Here is a 17,697-nt window from a genome sequence, read left to right as displayed (position 1 = left end):
AAAGCCAATTCTTTGCATCTTTAACAATATTTTCTGATTTATTTTCTGATTGTTTAATAGTTAGGAACAAAGAAATGTTTCAAGTTAATATTCTTTATATTTTCTGCAAATAAATGTAGATCATTCAAGCAATTTTTTCAAAAAAAATGTTCATCAAAGTAAAAGCTGGCCATGCACTGCTGATGGATGGAACACTTTCAACAATGTGCCTTAACCTCATCTTGGAAAAAGCATCTTTTGATGTGCCAATACGAATTATAGAATTATATAGCACAGAAGAAGGCCATTTGGCCCATTGTGCCTGCGCCGGCTCTTTGAAAGAGCGATCCAATTAGTACCACTCCCCAACGCTTTCTCCAGAGCCCTGTATTTTTTCCCTTCCCGTATTTATCCTCATTATCTATCCAATTCCCTTTAAAAGTTACGATTGATTCTGCTTTCATCACCGTTTCAGCCAATGGATTCCAGTTCATAGCAACTCTATGTTTATATGGATTTTTTTCTTCCTCCTTCTGGTTCTTTTGCCAGTTATCTTAAATCTCTGGCTGCTAACCTTTCTGCCACTGGAAACAGTTTCTCCTCATTATCTATCAAAATCATTCATGATTTTGAACATCTCTATCAAGTCTCCTCTTAACCGTCTCTGCTCTAATAGAACGACCACAGCTTCTCCAGTCTCTCCACATAACTAAAACCCCTCATCCCTGGTACAATTGTAGTAATTCTCTTTTGCACCCTCTCTAAGGCCTTGACATCCTTCCTAAAGTGTAATGCCCAGAATGGGACACAATTCTCCAGCTGAGGCCGAACTAGTGTTTTCTAAAGGGTTAGCATAACTTCCTAGTTTTTGTGCTCTTATGCCTCTATTAATAAAGCCAATGATCCTGTATGCTTTTTAACAGCCTTTTCCACGTCCTGCTATTTTCAAAGATATTTGTACATATACCTGTAGGTCTCTGTTCCTGAACCCCCTTTAAAATTGTACCATTTAGTTTATATTGCCTCACCTCATTCTCCCTATCAAAATGTACACTTCACACTACTCTGTTTTAAAGTTTATCTGCCATGTGTCTGCCCATTTCACCAGACTGTCTCTGTCCTCCTGAAGCCTGTTACTATCCTCATTGTTTACTATGTTTGAGTTTTGTGTTATCTGCAAACTTTGAAATGTTGCAAATCTCAGCAGGTCAGACAGCATCTGTGGAGAGAAAAACAGAGTTAATGTTTCAGGTCGACGACTTCGTCAGAACTGACGAATGTTCGAAAAGAGCACATATTGGTCAAAAGAGCGGAATGTGCTCTTTTCAAACATTTGCTAGAGATTTCCAGCATTTTCTGTTTTTATTTCAGATTCCAGCATCCGTAGTATTTTGCTTTTGTCCAGGTTACTAATGTATATCAAAAAGTACAGTGATCCTGATACCGACTCCTGAGGAACATGACTGTATACTTCCCTCCGGTCTGAAAAACAACCGTTCACAACTAATCTCTGCTTTCTGTCCGTTATCCAGTTTTGTATCCATGCTGGCACTGCCCCTTTAATCCCATGGGCTTTCATTTTGCTATCCAGTCTATTATGTGGTGCTTTGTCAAACACCTTTTACACAACCTCAACCTCATAACCCTCATCAACCCTCTCTGTTTCTTCCTCAAAGGACTCAATCAAGTTAGTCAAACACGATTTTCCAGTGTGTATATATAATATATCTCCCATGTGTCTCTCTGACCAACTTGTGCTGTGCTCTGCTCTGCTGTGAGCCCTCATCCACTGAATTGTTGAAGCTGTCCAAACTAATTTCATGCAGAAGCCAATGGAGAGAGGACATTTTTTATGCATCTGTCGAGGCTGGATTTGAGCCTATCTATGAAGGGAGATGTATGCTGTTCAGTCTCTCTCTCTAGTTTAATCTAAAATGTTCCAGTCTCTTAAAGGATCTTATTTAGACAGAACAATTTACAACAGACTAGAAATTTTCATTTTTACCTGTTTTCAAAATGATTGGGGAAATAAATTTAAGACTTGTATTGTTCAGTAGCTAATTTATTTTCTGATAATGTAATTGGAATTGGTATATTGGTAAGAGCAACTATTAAAAGCACAAGTACTTAAAGATTATTCTTTCTCCTAATAACTGATGAATGCATAAAGTGACTGCTAAATGCAGCGATGACACAGGTTAAATCTTGTCTTGTTCTTTAGTTAAACAACGAGTGACTTCACATTATACCTTCAAAAATGGAACTGAACAAAGTAAAACCCCATCTGGAAGGATACGGCCTCACAAGGTCCTTATTCTTGGATCAGGTGGACTGTCTATTGGCCAAGCAGGGGAATTTGATTACTCAGGTTCTCAGGTGAGTTGAGGAAAAATGGATCATGAATAATTTGTTAATGGTGAAGTTTGAAAGATTTGAACAGGGATCGCATTCAACTGGAAACAATTTAAGACTGCTACAGGAATGTCTGCAGACAAGGTGACTTTGTATTTACAAACTCAATTTTTGGGTTGAGTGTAAGGATTCATGAAAGATTTCAGGGAAGTTAGTCACGCTGCAATACATTACTGTGTGATTTGAGCTTTGTTATGCCACTTTATTTATCTTTCTGGTTTAGATTTGATTAAAATTGTCTCGTCTCAGTAATTGTTTTGATTTCACCAGTTATGTATTTTCTTCTGTTTCATATCTAAATTGTGATTCTATTTCAGGCTATTAAAGCGCTGAAAGAGGAGAATGTTCAGTCAGTGCTAATTAATCCAAATATTGCAACGGTACAGACATCCAAAGGACTCGCGGACAAAGTCTACTTTCTACCTATTACTCCCGAATATGTAACGCAGGTATAGTCCCTTTCACTGTTAATATAAGAATTCTTATTGAGCACCTGTTTATGCCTGAGCAAAGTGACCTGTTGCTGATCACCGCTGCAAAAAAGCTTTGTGTGTGTGTGTTATACTTATTGAGGTGAGGTTTGTGAAGGAAGTTGAAGGTTATTTTTTAAGTTGGAAACTACTGAGACTTTGGTATGCACCAGTGGCATAGGTCAAGAGACATTTTATTAAACTCTGTTATTTCATCAAGCTGTGGCTCTGCTGTAAGTTGAAAGACTGTTGAAAAGCAGTCGCTCAGCTTAAGCAATGAATTTCAAACAGTTTATTTTACCCACTCCAGTACACAGTTGAAGTAAGTGAGGTTTCTGGAACTTGGTTGTGATGCTGTCCCTTTGCTGGCTGGCTCAGATGGAACAGTCCAATCCCTGGCATCAAATGCTCATCTTCAGTGCTGAACTTTGGATGACGAACATACAAACCATTAAATAAATACAATTGTACAGATTTGTATGACTTAAGTTATCAAAAACTAGTTAATTACCATCTTAAATCTTTGACTTTATTTTAATATTTTGACGCTACTTCTTTTGACCTTGTTGTCAAAATATTTGGCTCTTACCAAATTTATAACCTAGCTGCCTGCGGTTCCCCCAGTGACTGAGGAAGTTTATCCGATGTGTCTCGAGCCACACAGGCTAGGAAGATGTCTGGTTTATGTGGATTTGGCTAATCTTAGCTGGAGTAATAGTAGGGTCACTTGCAGGTGGCTTCAACACCTCTGGTTTAGGGAGAAGAAAATTCGGTAGAGTTTATGTTGCTAATCACGAATCAGCAACCCTTCCTATAGAAGGCTTGTGTGATCACCCACAATGACTAAGCTGTGACACCCTTGCAGAAGGACATTAAGCACCTTGATGAGATTCTGCAGGTATCCACTACCCATGGAGCTGTAACCCAGCAAGTAGTTGACATCTTCAGAAGCTGGGGGCAGGTAGGGAGGGGTGGGGGGCTGGGAAGGGAAGCAGGGAAAATAATTTAAAAACACAGACTGGCCATATCTATATTAAGTTAATCTTGTGTAGAAATTTGAAAAATATGACTTAAAAATGGTAAAGAAAAAAAGGACCTGTATTTTTATTGTAGCTTTCAGGTCTTCCCAAAATGCTTTTTGGAAAGTGAATTACTATGGTTTTGCAGGTACAAGGGGCAGCCAATGTGTGCACAACATGGTCCCACAATCAACAATAAGAAGAATGATGAGTTAGTCTGATTTTGGTAGTGTTGGTTGAGGAATAAATGTTAGCCAAGACACCTGGAGAACTGCCCTGCTCTTCGACTAAAACAGTGGATCTTTTATGTGTAGATGGGGGTCTCGGTTTAATGTCTCAACCGAAAGACAGCACCCATAGAGCGCTGCCTTATTACTGGACTGATGTGCTCAAGTGCTGAAATGGATGTTGAACCCATGGTCTTCTTGGATCAGAGAGTGCTACCACTGAACGAAGGCTACAAAAATGGCAGCTTGTACATTGTTTCTACAGTTAATATGGTGATTGGTGTAACTAAGTCTTGAGTTCCATGTGTTATACATGGATATAGATAATACAATATTTTGGATAAAAGCAAACTACTGCAGAACCTGGAAATCTGAAATAAAAACAGAAAATGCTGAAATACTCTGTAGGTCAGGCAGCATCTGTGGAGAGAGAAACAGAGTTAACGTTTCAGGTCAGTGACCGTTTGTCAGAACTGGAAAAAGCTAGAGATATCACCGGTTTTAAGCCGGTGCAGAGGCAGGGAAAGGGGGAAGGGAGAAAGAACAAAAGGGAAGGCCTGTGATGGGGTGAAATGCAGAAGAGATTAACAGTGTGATTGTACAAGGCAAAAGTAGATGGTAACAATACTTTGGGTATTTTTTAATTTTGTATTCAGGTCATTATGAATGAACGACCAGATGGAATCCTCCTGACATTCGGAGGACAGACGGCACTAAACTGTGGAGTGGAGCTTCAAAAAAGAGGAGTTTTAGAAAAATACAATGTCAGAGTTTTGGGAACTCCAGTCTCTTCTATAGAGATGACAGAAGATAGGAAGATATTTGTTGAGAAAATGGCAGAAATTAATGAATATGTTGTACCCAGCGAAGCTGCTTTCTCTTTAGAACAGGTAAAAATCCTGATTTATTAAGAGCTCTGTTTTAACTGTTGCATTCTGTTTGTTACCTCCTAGCAATGAATGCGCATGCTCCTGGGCAGGTTTTCGCAACACTTTCAAGTAACATCCACAGCATATGCAGTAGTGTGACTCAAGTTTATGAATTAAAAACATTTTGACTGCTTTCACTTTACACTAGTTGGCTCGGACCAGAGGCTAATAAAGTCACTTGCATGCATTCTACTTGTACTATAAAAGGATCTGTGTAATAATCTTGCACATATCTGGGTACTTTTGGATATTTGTACTATAACTTAGATAATAATTCAACCTCCTCTTCTGTTTATTAGGCTCTAGGTGCAGCAGAACGTCTGGGTTATCCTGTTTTGGTACGGGCTGCCTTTGCTCTGGGTGGACTGGGCTCAGGATTTGCTCAGAACAAAGAGGAGTTGGTGACCTTGGTGACACAGGCATTTGCACATACATCTCAGATTCTGATTGACAAGTCTTTGAAAGGCTGGAAGGAAATAGAATATGAAGTTGTCAGAGATGCCTATGATAATTGTATCACAGTAAGTATGGAGAATGTGATCCAAATGATTCCCTCTTTCGATTTTTTAAATCTTTGTCAAGGCCTTTCTGTGTGTGATTTGCTAAGTTATGTATTATATGTGTCTACAGGTTTGCAATATGGAAAATGTGGACCCACTAGGAATCCACACAGGGGAATCAATAGTTGTTGCACCGAGCCAGACTCTGAATGATGAGGAGTATAACATGCTGAGAACTACTGCAATCAAAGTGATACGACATTTGGGTGTTGTGGGAGAGTGTAATATTCAGTACGCCCTGAGCCCTGAATCTGAACAGGTACTTGGCATGATCCTCCTGGTTTTCTTACTCATCAATTGAAATGAAATTTGAAGAATTATGTTTTTGCTATTTGATCATGCAATTAACGTAATATGATACTGGAGAAGAAAATGTGCAGTCTTCAACATGTATGTGAATCCCTCCACATTCAGATTACTAAGTTTATACAATGCCATCTCCTTTCCATGTTTGGAAGCTATTAATTTTTTAGTAAATTTTATTAGCATAAATACAAATTACATTTAAGTACACCTGCCTTTTGGGTATCTGTCAGTGGTTCTAGACTTAAGTGTCATGATTAAAAAAACATATATTCAGTGCATAAATTCTATATCTAGTGTTGCAGATTATATAAACCTGCATAAAGAGGTGACATGCACTGGATTTTGCAGCAGTTTAAGAGTTGATGGATAACTCATTTCTTCGCAGTAAAATTTTTATTCGCAGCAACATGGGATTAGTTGTTTACGAATAGAAAAAAAGTTTGAAACCCATCTAAGGTTATGTTACAAAGTCGAGCTTGTGTGTCATTTCCCTATCCAAGAGTTGTCATTTTAAGAATTTTTTGTGACTGATCTATAAATCGCTTCCCTCCAGAAAATAAAGAACATGCATGATGGTGCAACTTGCAATTGTATGGAACATATGTTTTGTTAACTAAAATAGAGTAGCATGTTTTAGGATATTATTTTGTTACTGGGACAAAACTGGTTTAACTTCAAATTATAGATCATCAATAAATTTCAGTTCTTTTTGATATTCTAAAGGTGTGATCTGAGATTACTTGTATGGTCAAATTTTTGAATGTTTGATAACTTGGCTTCCATCGTAATTTTTAGATGCATTCCATTGTACTTTTATGACAACATTACTATCACATCTGTCTTCCAGTATTTTATCATTGAGGTGAATGCTCGTCTTTCCAGAAGTTCAGCTTTGGCCAGTAAAGCAACTGGTTATCCATTGGCTTATGTTGCAGCTAAACTAGCCCTTGGCATCCCCTTGCCTGTCCTAAGGTAATTCTTGCTTTAAGAATTAAACTGTCTTGCGCATAACTCTTTCAGACTACAATAGAACGTTATCCTTCAACCCCTGGAGTGTGGGCTTTATCAGATGGGTACACAACCTTTATTTCTTGTGGTTGGACAACTGCAGCTGACATATGTTTTACAGTCTAATATGCAGCAGCTTAATATTGCCCATATAAAATCCATTATTCACGTAGCCAGTGGCATGTGATTGATTTACGATGCAAAAGTGTTATACAATCTAATTTCCACAAGTTGGCAAGCGCAGAAAGAGGTTTCTTGTGTGCTATTCATTATGAAATTATAAATCCATTTCTGAAGAATTGGTTTATATTTGTGTTGCCCATGATGCACAGAGGAAATCTTCGCCTATGGTGTCGGTATTCGAAGTAATTTTTATTTTGCTGGTATATTTGCTACTTTTACAATTAAAGATGATTTGGTGCATCTATCTGTTTAACAACTTAATATTTTGAAATTCACACAACCACTACCCCCTACACTGCCCCTCCCCAGAAATACTTGCCTCCATTTGGAAAGTGTTGGAGAAACCATTGACCTCTGCGATCTCGGATGCAGATGGTTAGAATATGCTGCTGCATGGTGCATAACATAAGAAATAGGAGCAGCAGTAGGCCAGAGGGCCCCTCAAGCCTGCTCTGCCATTCAATAAGATCATGGTGGATCTTCTACCTCAACTCCACTTTCCCGTTCTATCCTCATATCCCTTGATTCCCTGAGTGCCCAAAAATCTATCAATCTCAGTCTTGAATATACTCAACGACACAGTCTCCATAGCCCTCTGGGGCAGAGAATTCCAAAGAAAGAAGGTATTTTTTTTTTCCATTGGATCTCAGTAGGCATAGGCAACTGTCAAAACATGCAAATGATCCATCAGAAGGTAGCTATAACTATAATATGGTCAAGTCTTCTGAGTCCCTGTTGTAGCCAGAGAAACACCTGCACTTGCTTCACTTCCTGCTCCCGTACAGTTATCTCTGGAGTCCCCCAAGGATCTATCCTTGGCCGTCTCCTACTTTTCATCTACATGCTGCCCTTCAGCGACAACATCCAAAAACTCAAAGCCAGGTTCTACATGTATGCTGATGGCACCAAGCTCTACCTCGCCACCACCTCCTTCGACCCCTCCATTGCCTGATTTGTCATGCTGCTCATGAGCAGAAACTTTCTCCAACTAAATATTGGGAGGACTGAAGCCATTGTTGTCGGTCCCCGCCACAACCTCCATTCCCTAGCCACTGCAACCCTCCAAGATCTCTGCTTCTCCAATTCTGGCCTGTTGCACACCCCTGATTTTAATCGCTCCACCATTGTTGGTAGTGCCTTCAGCTGCCTAGGCCCTAAGCTCTGGAATTCCTTCCATAAACCCCTCTGCTTCTCTACCTCTCCTTCTTTCATTCTCTCTCCCTCTCTCACATCTCTCCATCACTCGCTCTCCGCAGTCTTTTTCCCACTATCTCTCAGTTTCTTTCTCTCATCTCTCTCCTTCTCCCCCCCCACCTTCCTGTTTTCTCTATCAATATCTTTTGCCATCAGTGTCTATTCCTCTACCTGCCCAGGCTCTCTCTCTCTCTCGCTCCCTTCTTCAATCTCTCCCACACACCTCTCTGGCTCATCAATCTCTTTCTTTCGTGTCTCCGTCCCTCTTTCTCCCCCTCCACTAGTCTCAAATCTTTTTTCCCCCTCCCTTCTCCCTTTTCTCCCTTCTCACTTCTCCATCTCTATTCTCCCTCTCTCTATTCCATTCCTCTCTGTTACCCCAACTCCCTATCACTCTCCACCATCTCTCCTCCCACCCAAGTCTCACTCTCTCCTTCACCAGATCGCACTCGCTGACTCTGACAAACCGCTCGAGCAGTCCCGCTGCACCACCGGCGGCAGCTTCCCCACAAAGAGCTTCACCATCCTCACTGGGGGAGAGTGATCAGTACCATCACAACGCAGCTCGACCTGGGGAAAGGAGAAACGCAGAGTCGCAGCCTGACTCCAACCGCCCTCGATTCACAAAATGGTGGCCGCACCACCGCCTTCCTTGCTCTTCCATTGGCTGCTCCCTGTCATTTTGCTTTGTGATTGGTTTCCTCTTCTATTAATGAACTGTCATACCTGTGAACAGTTGTCAAAGAATCTTGCAGCTGATTGACTGTCAATTGAAGAATCTTACCACCATCGGCGCCATGGCAACCTTTCACTGCCCCGTCAAGAAACGCCCGGCCGCTCCATAACTGATTTGTTTTTGTAGACCCCTTGGGAAGTCTCTCTGGACCCTCAGGCATCCGAGGACCCCAGTTTGAGAACCACTGTTTTAAATCACTTCTACTTTCCGGCCCTATCCTCATATCCATTGATGCCCCTCGTGCCCAAAAATGTATCGATCCCAGTCTTGAATATACTTGACGGCCAAGCACCCGCAGCTCTCGGGTTGCTGTTATTAAAGTAAAACTGCTGGAAATATTGGCCACCAACATACCAACATATTCAAACTTACCGAGTACATAAACTGTTTTTCCTTTCCACTGAGAGGGTGATGTATGAAAGGAGAAGACGACATGTCCAATAATGAAAAGATGTCCAATTGTTTTTATTGTTGGAAAAACAAGTACATTGTTAATGAAGTAAACCGAAAAATAGTGTAATAATTTAAGGAAGTTTTGGGTGTAAATTTCCATTACACTTGCCAATTAGGGTCCCTAATTTTATGCTGATGAAATGGCCTTATGCTCTGACTTGACCGCTGTGATGTGACTATTTCAGATAGATGAAAAACATTTGGCAAGGGGGTGGAAGTGGAAAGAGAAAAATTGTCATCAAACTTTGAACAACTCAGTTTCCCATCCTTAAAACACTGAAAGGTTCAAAGCTGATGAGGCATCCTTCTCCACTGAAGAAAATAAGCAGTTGGAAAATATAGATTACAAGAGAGGATTCACCAGGCTATATTATTGACTGTCACTCTGAATGTCAGGCAGGACATATGGGTGCTGATGTCTCTTCCAATGCAAAAGCAAACTGTTCAAATATATCATGGTAATGCAACATTCCTCCATTCTTCAGTCAAAATGAGTAACCTTTGTCTTAGTCCCTTATATTTTTTTATAGAATTAGAATTCTGTAGAACAGTGAAATTTAAGTTCAACTTGCAAGGGAACTATTTAGCTTAACTTACAGAAATCCATTTCTTTTGCATATTTGGTGCAGAAATTCCGTGACAAATTCAACAACTGCAAACTATGAGCCCAGTCTGGATTACTGTGTCGTGAAGGTTCCCCGTTGGGATCTCAGCAAATTTTTGCGTGTAAGCACCAAAATTGGAAGTTCCATGAAGAGTGTTGGTAAGTACAGTTTATTGCTGAGCCTGCAGTGCAGCAGTTGCCCAAATAACTAAGATTGGCTGTTTTGACACTTCCATAGGCTGAAAGACATTTTAGTTTCTATTTTTTTTTCTGTCACTAACTTAATGTTGTTTAAAAAGTTATAGCACTGAAAATTCTCAGAGTGGAGTGTTATTGAAGCCCAAGACTGATTTCTCTCTTTTCCCCCCCCCCCCCCCCCCGCCAAATTTTCTCATTTATATTCATGTGTGTATTATGAAGTGGCTGTTTTTTTTCATTGCACAGTTCTTCTGTGAGCACCAAAGTTTATTGGCATAGTGTGTTTCTGTTGGGAAGCAATGAGAGTCTAAGAATTGAAGCAATTTGCCTTTATCTTTGGGGTTCATTTGAGTCACTAGCAACAGATCCTGCCCACAATTATGTGGAAACTATTTTTTTATTGCAAATTTTAACATGATTAAAAAGTCTTGCCAATTGTTTTTGCTCAAAGTTTACATTGGTGCCAATATTGGTTTTAAGTTATTTAACCTGAGACCACTAATGTTGAATTAATACTGGCAGACAAAAGAGAGGGGGAAAATATTTTTACAGAGAGCTTTTTGTTCTTTCTGCTTTCTCACAATATCTGGTTTATTAGCTCTTCCTTCTAGCCGATTTACGTGAAGGTCAATACTCAATTTGTTTAAACATTTTTATTTTATCTCAAAATTGGAAAAAATATCTTTCCTGTAATTTTAATTCTTAAAGGATTGTCATGTAACAGCCAGTTTCCAAATCAAGACACTCATCTTCGTCCTATTTTGGGGATTGGGTACAGAAGCTTATTTTGGTGCTCAGAGTTGCTTTCAACCATTCAATGACCCAGCCTCCACAGCTCTCTGGGATAGAGAATTCTAAAGATTCACGACCCTCGGAGAAGAAATTCCTTCTCATTTCGGTTTTAAATGAGACCCCTTATTCTGAAACTATGCCCCTCGTTCTAGATTTCCCCCTCTGCATCTACCCAATCAAGTCACCTCAAAATCTTATACATTTCAATAAGTCTTCTCAATTCCAATGATTATAGGCCCAACCTGCTCAACCTTTCTTCAGAGGACAACCCCTTCATCTCAGGAATCAACCTAGTGAACCGTCTCTGAACTGCCTCCAGTGCAAATATATCCTTTCTTAAATAAGGAGACCAAAACTGTATGCAGTACTCCAGGTGTGGTCTTACCAACGCTCTGTACAGTTGTAGCAGGACTTCCCTACTTTTCCATCCTCCTTTCAATAAAGGGCAACATTCCATTTTCATTCCTAATTACTTGCTGTACCTGCATGCTAACATTTTGTGTTTCATGTACAAGGATCCCCAGATCCCTCTACAACCCATTTTGTAATCTCTCCCCATTTAAATAATAATTAGCTTTTTTATTTTTCCTACCAAAGTGGATAACCTCACATTTTCCCACATTATACTCCATCTGCCAAATTTTTGCCCACTCATTTAGCTTATCTATATCTCTTTGTAGATTCTTTGCATCCTCCTCACAACTTGCTTTCCCACCTATATTGTATCATCTTAATTGTGGGCTGCAGAGCATTAGAACATTAATGTTTGAAAGACGTGGAGTGAGAATTTAGCACAGGTTTGATTCTTGCGTATTTCCCAAGCTTAGCTGTGCTGAGCAAAGGTGTGCTGCAGCGACTCCCTGTGGTGGGAGAGCAGAAGTAGAATCTGAGGCAAAATTCATACCTGATAGCAACTTACAAGGGGCATTAATGGAGGGCTTGGAGTAAGCTTGACATCTTGCCCTCAGCAGCAGATGTGGGTTGGCCAGATGGGCTGAAAATGAGCGATTAATTTAGAAGCAAAAAGAAAATTTATACTTAAGTGGGGGGGTTTTCTTGCATTAATATTTAAAGATAACTTCAATGTAAAGCTTGGAGTGTTCCTTTTTAAGGATTATTATCCATTGATATGTTGTGTTAAATAATCCACTATTCAAATTATACAGTATGATAAAAAAACAGTAAATGTTGAAAATATATATCCGGTCAGTCAACATTTATTGGTGGCGGTGTTCTCCATCAGAACTGTGTATTCTATTTGTAAAATCTGTTTCAAAACAGGTGAAGTGATGGCCATTGGTCGTAATTTTGAAGAAGCTTTCCAGAAAGCCCTGAGAATGGTTGACGAAAACTGTGTTGGGTTTGATCATACATTGAAGCCGGCTTCTGATCAAGTATGTGAGGAGCTATTTCACCTCGGTTAGCGATTAGTTCAACGACCCAAAAGTTTGGCATACCCCAGAAAATAAATCCAAAATATTATAGAGATTTGCATTAGGGGTTTTTCACTCTGCACAGACACATGGGGGGGGAAATTGTTACTGGGAGTGGGGATGGTGGTCTGGTACTGCGCGGGAATCCTGGGTCTCACCGCATGCTGTGGAAAATTAATTCCACATCGTGCGTCTTTCATCATTGACAGATTCCTTGCTCGAAAGTCAGCCTGATTGACCGGCTTGGCTTCCAATTGGACGGAAAGCACTGCAGAGGAGGCTGCAGGATCAGATAGATCCGATCTCCGACCCCAGAGTGGGTGGGGTTAGTCTGATTCCTGAACCCAGAGGGAAGTGGTGGGGAGGGGGGGTAGGGGTCCAATCCCTGACCTAGGGGTGATGGTGGGGGAGCTCCACAAGAAGTGCTCCCCGAGGCTGTCCTCGCCTTGCTGAAACCCGGCCGGCCACAGTAAAACCTGCCTAGCAGGTTAAATCTGAGGCTTTCCGCCTCCTGGAAACGGGTTGACTGCCCGCCTCTTGCCTTGGCTCGGGTAAAACCCTGAAATCGGTGGGTTGGAGCTGGCTTCCCGACATGCCTCGAATTTTTGACCATTTAACCCCCCTCCCCTACCTGCAGCCGCTCCCACCATAAAATTCCCCTCGTTTTTTTTAAATTGCATTGCTGTATCAGTCATTCCAAAAAAAGATTTATTTTTCAAGCTTCTGACAGCTTATTCTTGTTTAGTCCTTAGCTTGTATTCTTATGTCTGAAATTGAACTTAGTCTTTCTGTACATTAGTGACATTAAAGTTGCTAACCAAAGTGAGCATTAACGAGGATCTGGGTGGGAAAAGGTAGATGTCTTTTCTCATTTCTGGTGATGATTGTGAAAAGTGAAACGCCTGAGATTGCTTGAGACTTAGACAAAACATGAGAATGGTGGGAGTTGCCTGCCATTGCATATCACACGAGATGCTGCAATCATGTACTTTTTCATAAATAGGGACATGTTTTTTTTTAATTTTCTTCCCAAGTTATATGATAGAAAACATTCCAAAAATATGATGCTGTGCATGATGCCATAATTTTACTGTTTTTATGTATTTACAGTTTGACCCGATACAGTCACAAATGCAATAGTTAAAGTAATCCAGTGCATTTACTGTAATAACATTACAATTTATTGCAACTTTAAAAATCAATCCCTGATGTACTCCCTGGTGAAATTGCTTCAATTCCTGATTTGGTCAATTAATCTGTCATGTATTCAAATCATATAGGCCGATCTGTCCCTGCCGATTACAACATTGTTTACCTCCCAACTCTATTAGTTTAGTTGGCTTTCTCGAACATGGCAACATTCCTATTTGGGGATGGGGGGGGGGAATAAATCTTGTGCTGAGTTCTGATCTTCTTGGAACAATAGCAAGTTTTCTTGCCTGTTCTGATGTACACCCTGAAGTGGTCACATTTGAAGCAAAAAGGGCTCCTGCTATCTAACACGATGTAATATTGTGCCTGATGAGCTTTAAATGACTGCTGATAACATTGTCGTTTAAGAATGTTGAAAACTTCTTGCATCTTTTTGTGATTTTTTTAATCCTTAATTTTTAATCTTTCTTTCCTCCTATCTCTGCACACAATTCTCCTGTGGGGGCTGAGAAACAATGTTCCCCTGAGTCTGACTGTGATGTGTTGGTGTTACGTAAATTAAAGCAGCCCAAGTTAATATTGCTCTCCCAATCAGGGAGAACTTGCCGTAATGCTGAGTGTGATCAGGACATTGCAGTGTGATGGGAATCATAAGGGCAAACTCTTTCCACTGTTGCATGTTCGACCACCAAATGTCGTTTTGCCTACATTTGTACATATCTAATTACCATAGAAAAATTGTAGCTTGTTACCAATTTTAGAACATTCCTCCAAAAGATCCAACATCCAAGTTTTTTTTTAAAATTGTTCCAATATTAATTTTAAATTGATTGCTTGTTAATGTACCACTTTGTTGCATTGTTTCTTAGGAACTTGAAACTCCAACAGATAAGAGAATCTTTGTCCTTGCTGCAGCCTTGAGGGCAGGTTACAAAATTGACCGTCTGTATGAATTGACTAGAATTGACAAGTGGTTTCTTCACAAGATGAAGAACATTGTAGAATATTCACGGAAGCTCGAGTTGTATATGAAGGATGAAATGCCTTTTCGTGATCTCCTGAAAGCTAAACGTCTTGGTTTCTCTGATAAGCAGATTGCAATGGCCATACAGAGGTAAACCACTGGGGCAATTCACATTGACTTTCTAGTGCAAATTGTTTTCCAAAGCAGGCATTCTAAAAGCAATCAGATTTGACGAAGATATTAACTATTTGAATGTGACCATTCATTATTCCTACACAACTACAATGTTACTAGGTAGACTGTCAACTAGACCATTGCTGTTTCTGATGGTCACCTCCAGTTCCTTGGAGTACTTCAGATCCTCGGGAAAAATCAAATCACTGTGGCCCTGCATTGTTTGAAAGCTGACCACTTATGTTTTTGATTCTCGGGTATGCTATTTTTTAGACTTGTAGTTGCAGGTTGCTTTTGGCTTACATTATGTGTACTAGTGTTCTAGCCTGCACCAAACTTGATCAAGGGATGTCACTGGGTTTCGAGTGGCAAACAATAAATTAGATTCAAAGTTCAGATTTGGATATTAACTCTTGCTCCTTGGGTAGATACATGTTCAACATCTTTGTATCCAAGGGGTGATGACCTATAAATTGTTTTGGTTGTCTTTCCTTAGTACAGAGCTGGCAGTGAGGCGATTGAGACAGGAATGGAAAATCCTTCCGGTGGTGAAACAGATTGATACAGTAGCAGCTGAATGGCCTGCTCAAACCAACTATCTCTATTTGACGTATAACGGTATCGAACATGACCTCGACTTTACCAAGCCTCACGTGATGGTGATCGGTTCCGGTGTATACAGAATAGGGAGCAGCGTCGAGTTTGATTGGTGTGCTGTTCGATGTATCCAACAGTTACGCAAGGTTAGTCTTCAAAATTGCTTTATTGGTATATTTTATATAGGCCCAATTCGGTGCAGCGACCCCGACTTGCAAGGACCATCAGCAGATCGGAACCTTAAAAAGAGCATACCATTTCAAGGTGCAGCATGAGCTGGTTCAGGAAGGCGACGGCTGGGAAGAGGGCAACTGGATTGGACATTACCATAACGGTGATTGGAGCGTGAGCAGATACAGCAGGAGCAGCGAGGTCGTGGACGAAGGAGCGGCGAGAGATTGCAGAGCGACGTGATCAGGTCCCAGGAGAGGCGAAGGCCCAGGGGCAGCACGGGCCAGCCCACAGTGCAATATGTGTGTACACTAGGTCCGTGCAGCAGAGCTGGTCTCCAGTCGTCTTAGTTAATCCCTAATCTTTGCCACTGGTGGACCAAGACCTTGCTCTGTCAAGCCCGTGTGGTGGCTGATGTGCAGCGGCCAACACATGTTTTTAAAAAAAATCCACGCACAGGTCTCTTCCACCCATCAACATGTAGTTCGGGTCCTGGAATATTAGGTCCTTCATTGAAACACCTGTGAACTCGCCCCTTTTTGGCGTGGAAGCAAGTCATCCTTGATACGAGGGACCACCAAAATGATATTCTTTAAAGGACTACTTGAAAAATGTGGCTTCAGTTTATAATGTTCCAGATAATGGAACCGTGGTTCTCGTATGGGATTGTTCATAGAAACATAGAAAATAGGTGCAGGAGTAGGCTATTCGGCCTTTCGAGCCTGCACCGCCATTCAATAAGATCATGGCTGATCATTCCCTCAGTACTCCTTTCCTGCTTTCTCTCCATACCCCTTGATCCCCTTAGCCGTAAGGGCCATATCTAACTCCCTCTTGAATATATCCAATGGACTGGCATCAACAACTCTGCGGCAGGGAATTCCATAGGTTAACAACTCTGAGTGAAGAAGTTTCTCCTCATCTCAATGGCTTACCCCTTATCCGAAGACCATGTCCCCTGGTTCTGGACTTCCCCAACATCGGGAACATACTTCCCGCATCTAACCTGTCCAGTCCCGTCAGAATCTTATACGTTTCTATGAGATCCCCTCTCATCCTTCTAAACTCCAGTGAATAAAGGCCCAGTTGATCCAGCCTCTCCTCATATGACATCCCAGCCATCCCTGGAATCAGTCAGGTGAACATTGGCTGCACTCCCTCAATAGCAAGAACGTCCTTCCTCAGGTTAGGAGACCAAAATTGAACACAATATTCCAGGTGAGGCCTCACTAAGGCCCTGTACAACTGCAGTAAGACCTCCCTGCTCCTATACTCAAATCCCCTAGCTATGAAGGCCAACATACCATTTGCCTTCTTCACCGCTTGCTCTACCTGTATGCCAACTTTCAATGACTGATGTACCATGACACCCAGGTCTCGTTGCACCTCCTGTTTTCCTAATCTGCTGCCATTCTGATCATCTGTCTTCCTGTTTTTACCACCACAGTGGATAACCTCACATTTATCCACATTATACTGCATCTGCCATGCATTTGCCCACTCACCTAACCTGTCCAAGTCACCCTGCAGCCTCTTAGCATCCTCCTCACAGCTCACACCGCCACCTAGTTTAGTGTCATCTGCAAACTTGGAGATATTACACTCAATTCCTTCATCTAAATCGTTAATGTATATTGTAAAGAGCTGAGGTCCCAGCACTGAGCCCTGCGGCACTCCACTAGTCACTGCCTGCCATTCTGAAAAGGACCCATTTATCCCGACTCTCTGCTTCCTGTCTGCCAACCAGTTCTCTATCCACGTCAGTACATTACCCCCAATACCATGCGCTTTGATTTTGCACACCAATCTCTTGTGTGGGACCTTGTCAAAAGCCTTTTGAAAGTCCAAATACACCACATCCACTGGTTCTCCCTTGTCCACTCTGCTAGTTACATCCTCAAAAAATTCCAGAAGATTCGTCAAGCATGATTTCCCTTTCATAAATCCATGCTGACTTGGTCCAATCCTGTCACTGCTGTCCAAATGCGCTGCTATTTCATCCTTAATAATTGATCCCAACATTTTCCCCACTACTGATGTCAGGCTAACCGATCTATAATTACCCGTTTTCTCTCCTTCCTTTTTTAAAATGTTACATTAGCTACCCTCCAGTCTATAGGAACTGATCTAGAGTCA

General features: G+C 41.1%; 1 protein-coding gene across 2 annotated transcripts in view; it reads left to right on the top strand.

Annotated features, from left to right (window-relative positions):
* Positions 1-17,697, top strand: part of cad (carbamoyl-phosphate synthetase 2, aspartate transcarbamylase, and dihydroorotase) — a 116,789-nt gene that overhangs the window by 40,912 nt on the left and 58,180 nt on the right. For both annotated transcript variants that reach the window (XM_070885158.1, XM_070885160.1), the window contains exons 9-18: positions 2,201-2,355; positions 2,709-2,840; positions 4,764-4,997; positions 5,336-5,557; positions 5,667-5,855; positions 6,750-6,874; positions 10,106-10,239; positions 12,352-12,464; positions 14,525-14,769; positions 15,290-15,536. In XM_070885158.1, coding sequence (XP_070741259.1) covers positions 2,201-2,355; positions 2,709-2,840; positions 4,764-4,997; positions 5,336-5,557; positions 5,667-5,855; positions 6,750-6,874; positions 10,106-10,239; positions 12,352-12,464; positions 14,525-14,769; positions 15,290-15,536 — 1,796 coding nt within the window. The remainder of the gene's footprint in view (positions 1-2,200; positions 2,356-2,708; positions 2,841-4,763; positions 4,998-5,335; positions 5,558-5,666; positions 5,856-6,749; positions 6,875-10,105; positions 10,240-12,351; positions 12,465-14,524; positions 14,770-15,289; positions 15,537-17,697) is intronic.

Source organism: Pristiophorus japonicus, chromosome 7 (assembly GCF_044704955.1).
Source record: "Pristiophorus japonicus isolate sPriJap1 chromosome 7, sPriJap1.hap1, whole genome shotgun sequence".
NCBI classification, from domain to species: Eukaryota; Metazoa; Chordata; class Chondrichthyes; family Pristiophoridae; genus Pristiophorus; species Pristiophorus japonicus.
This window is presented reverse-complemented; position numbering and strand designations above follow the sequence as displayed.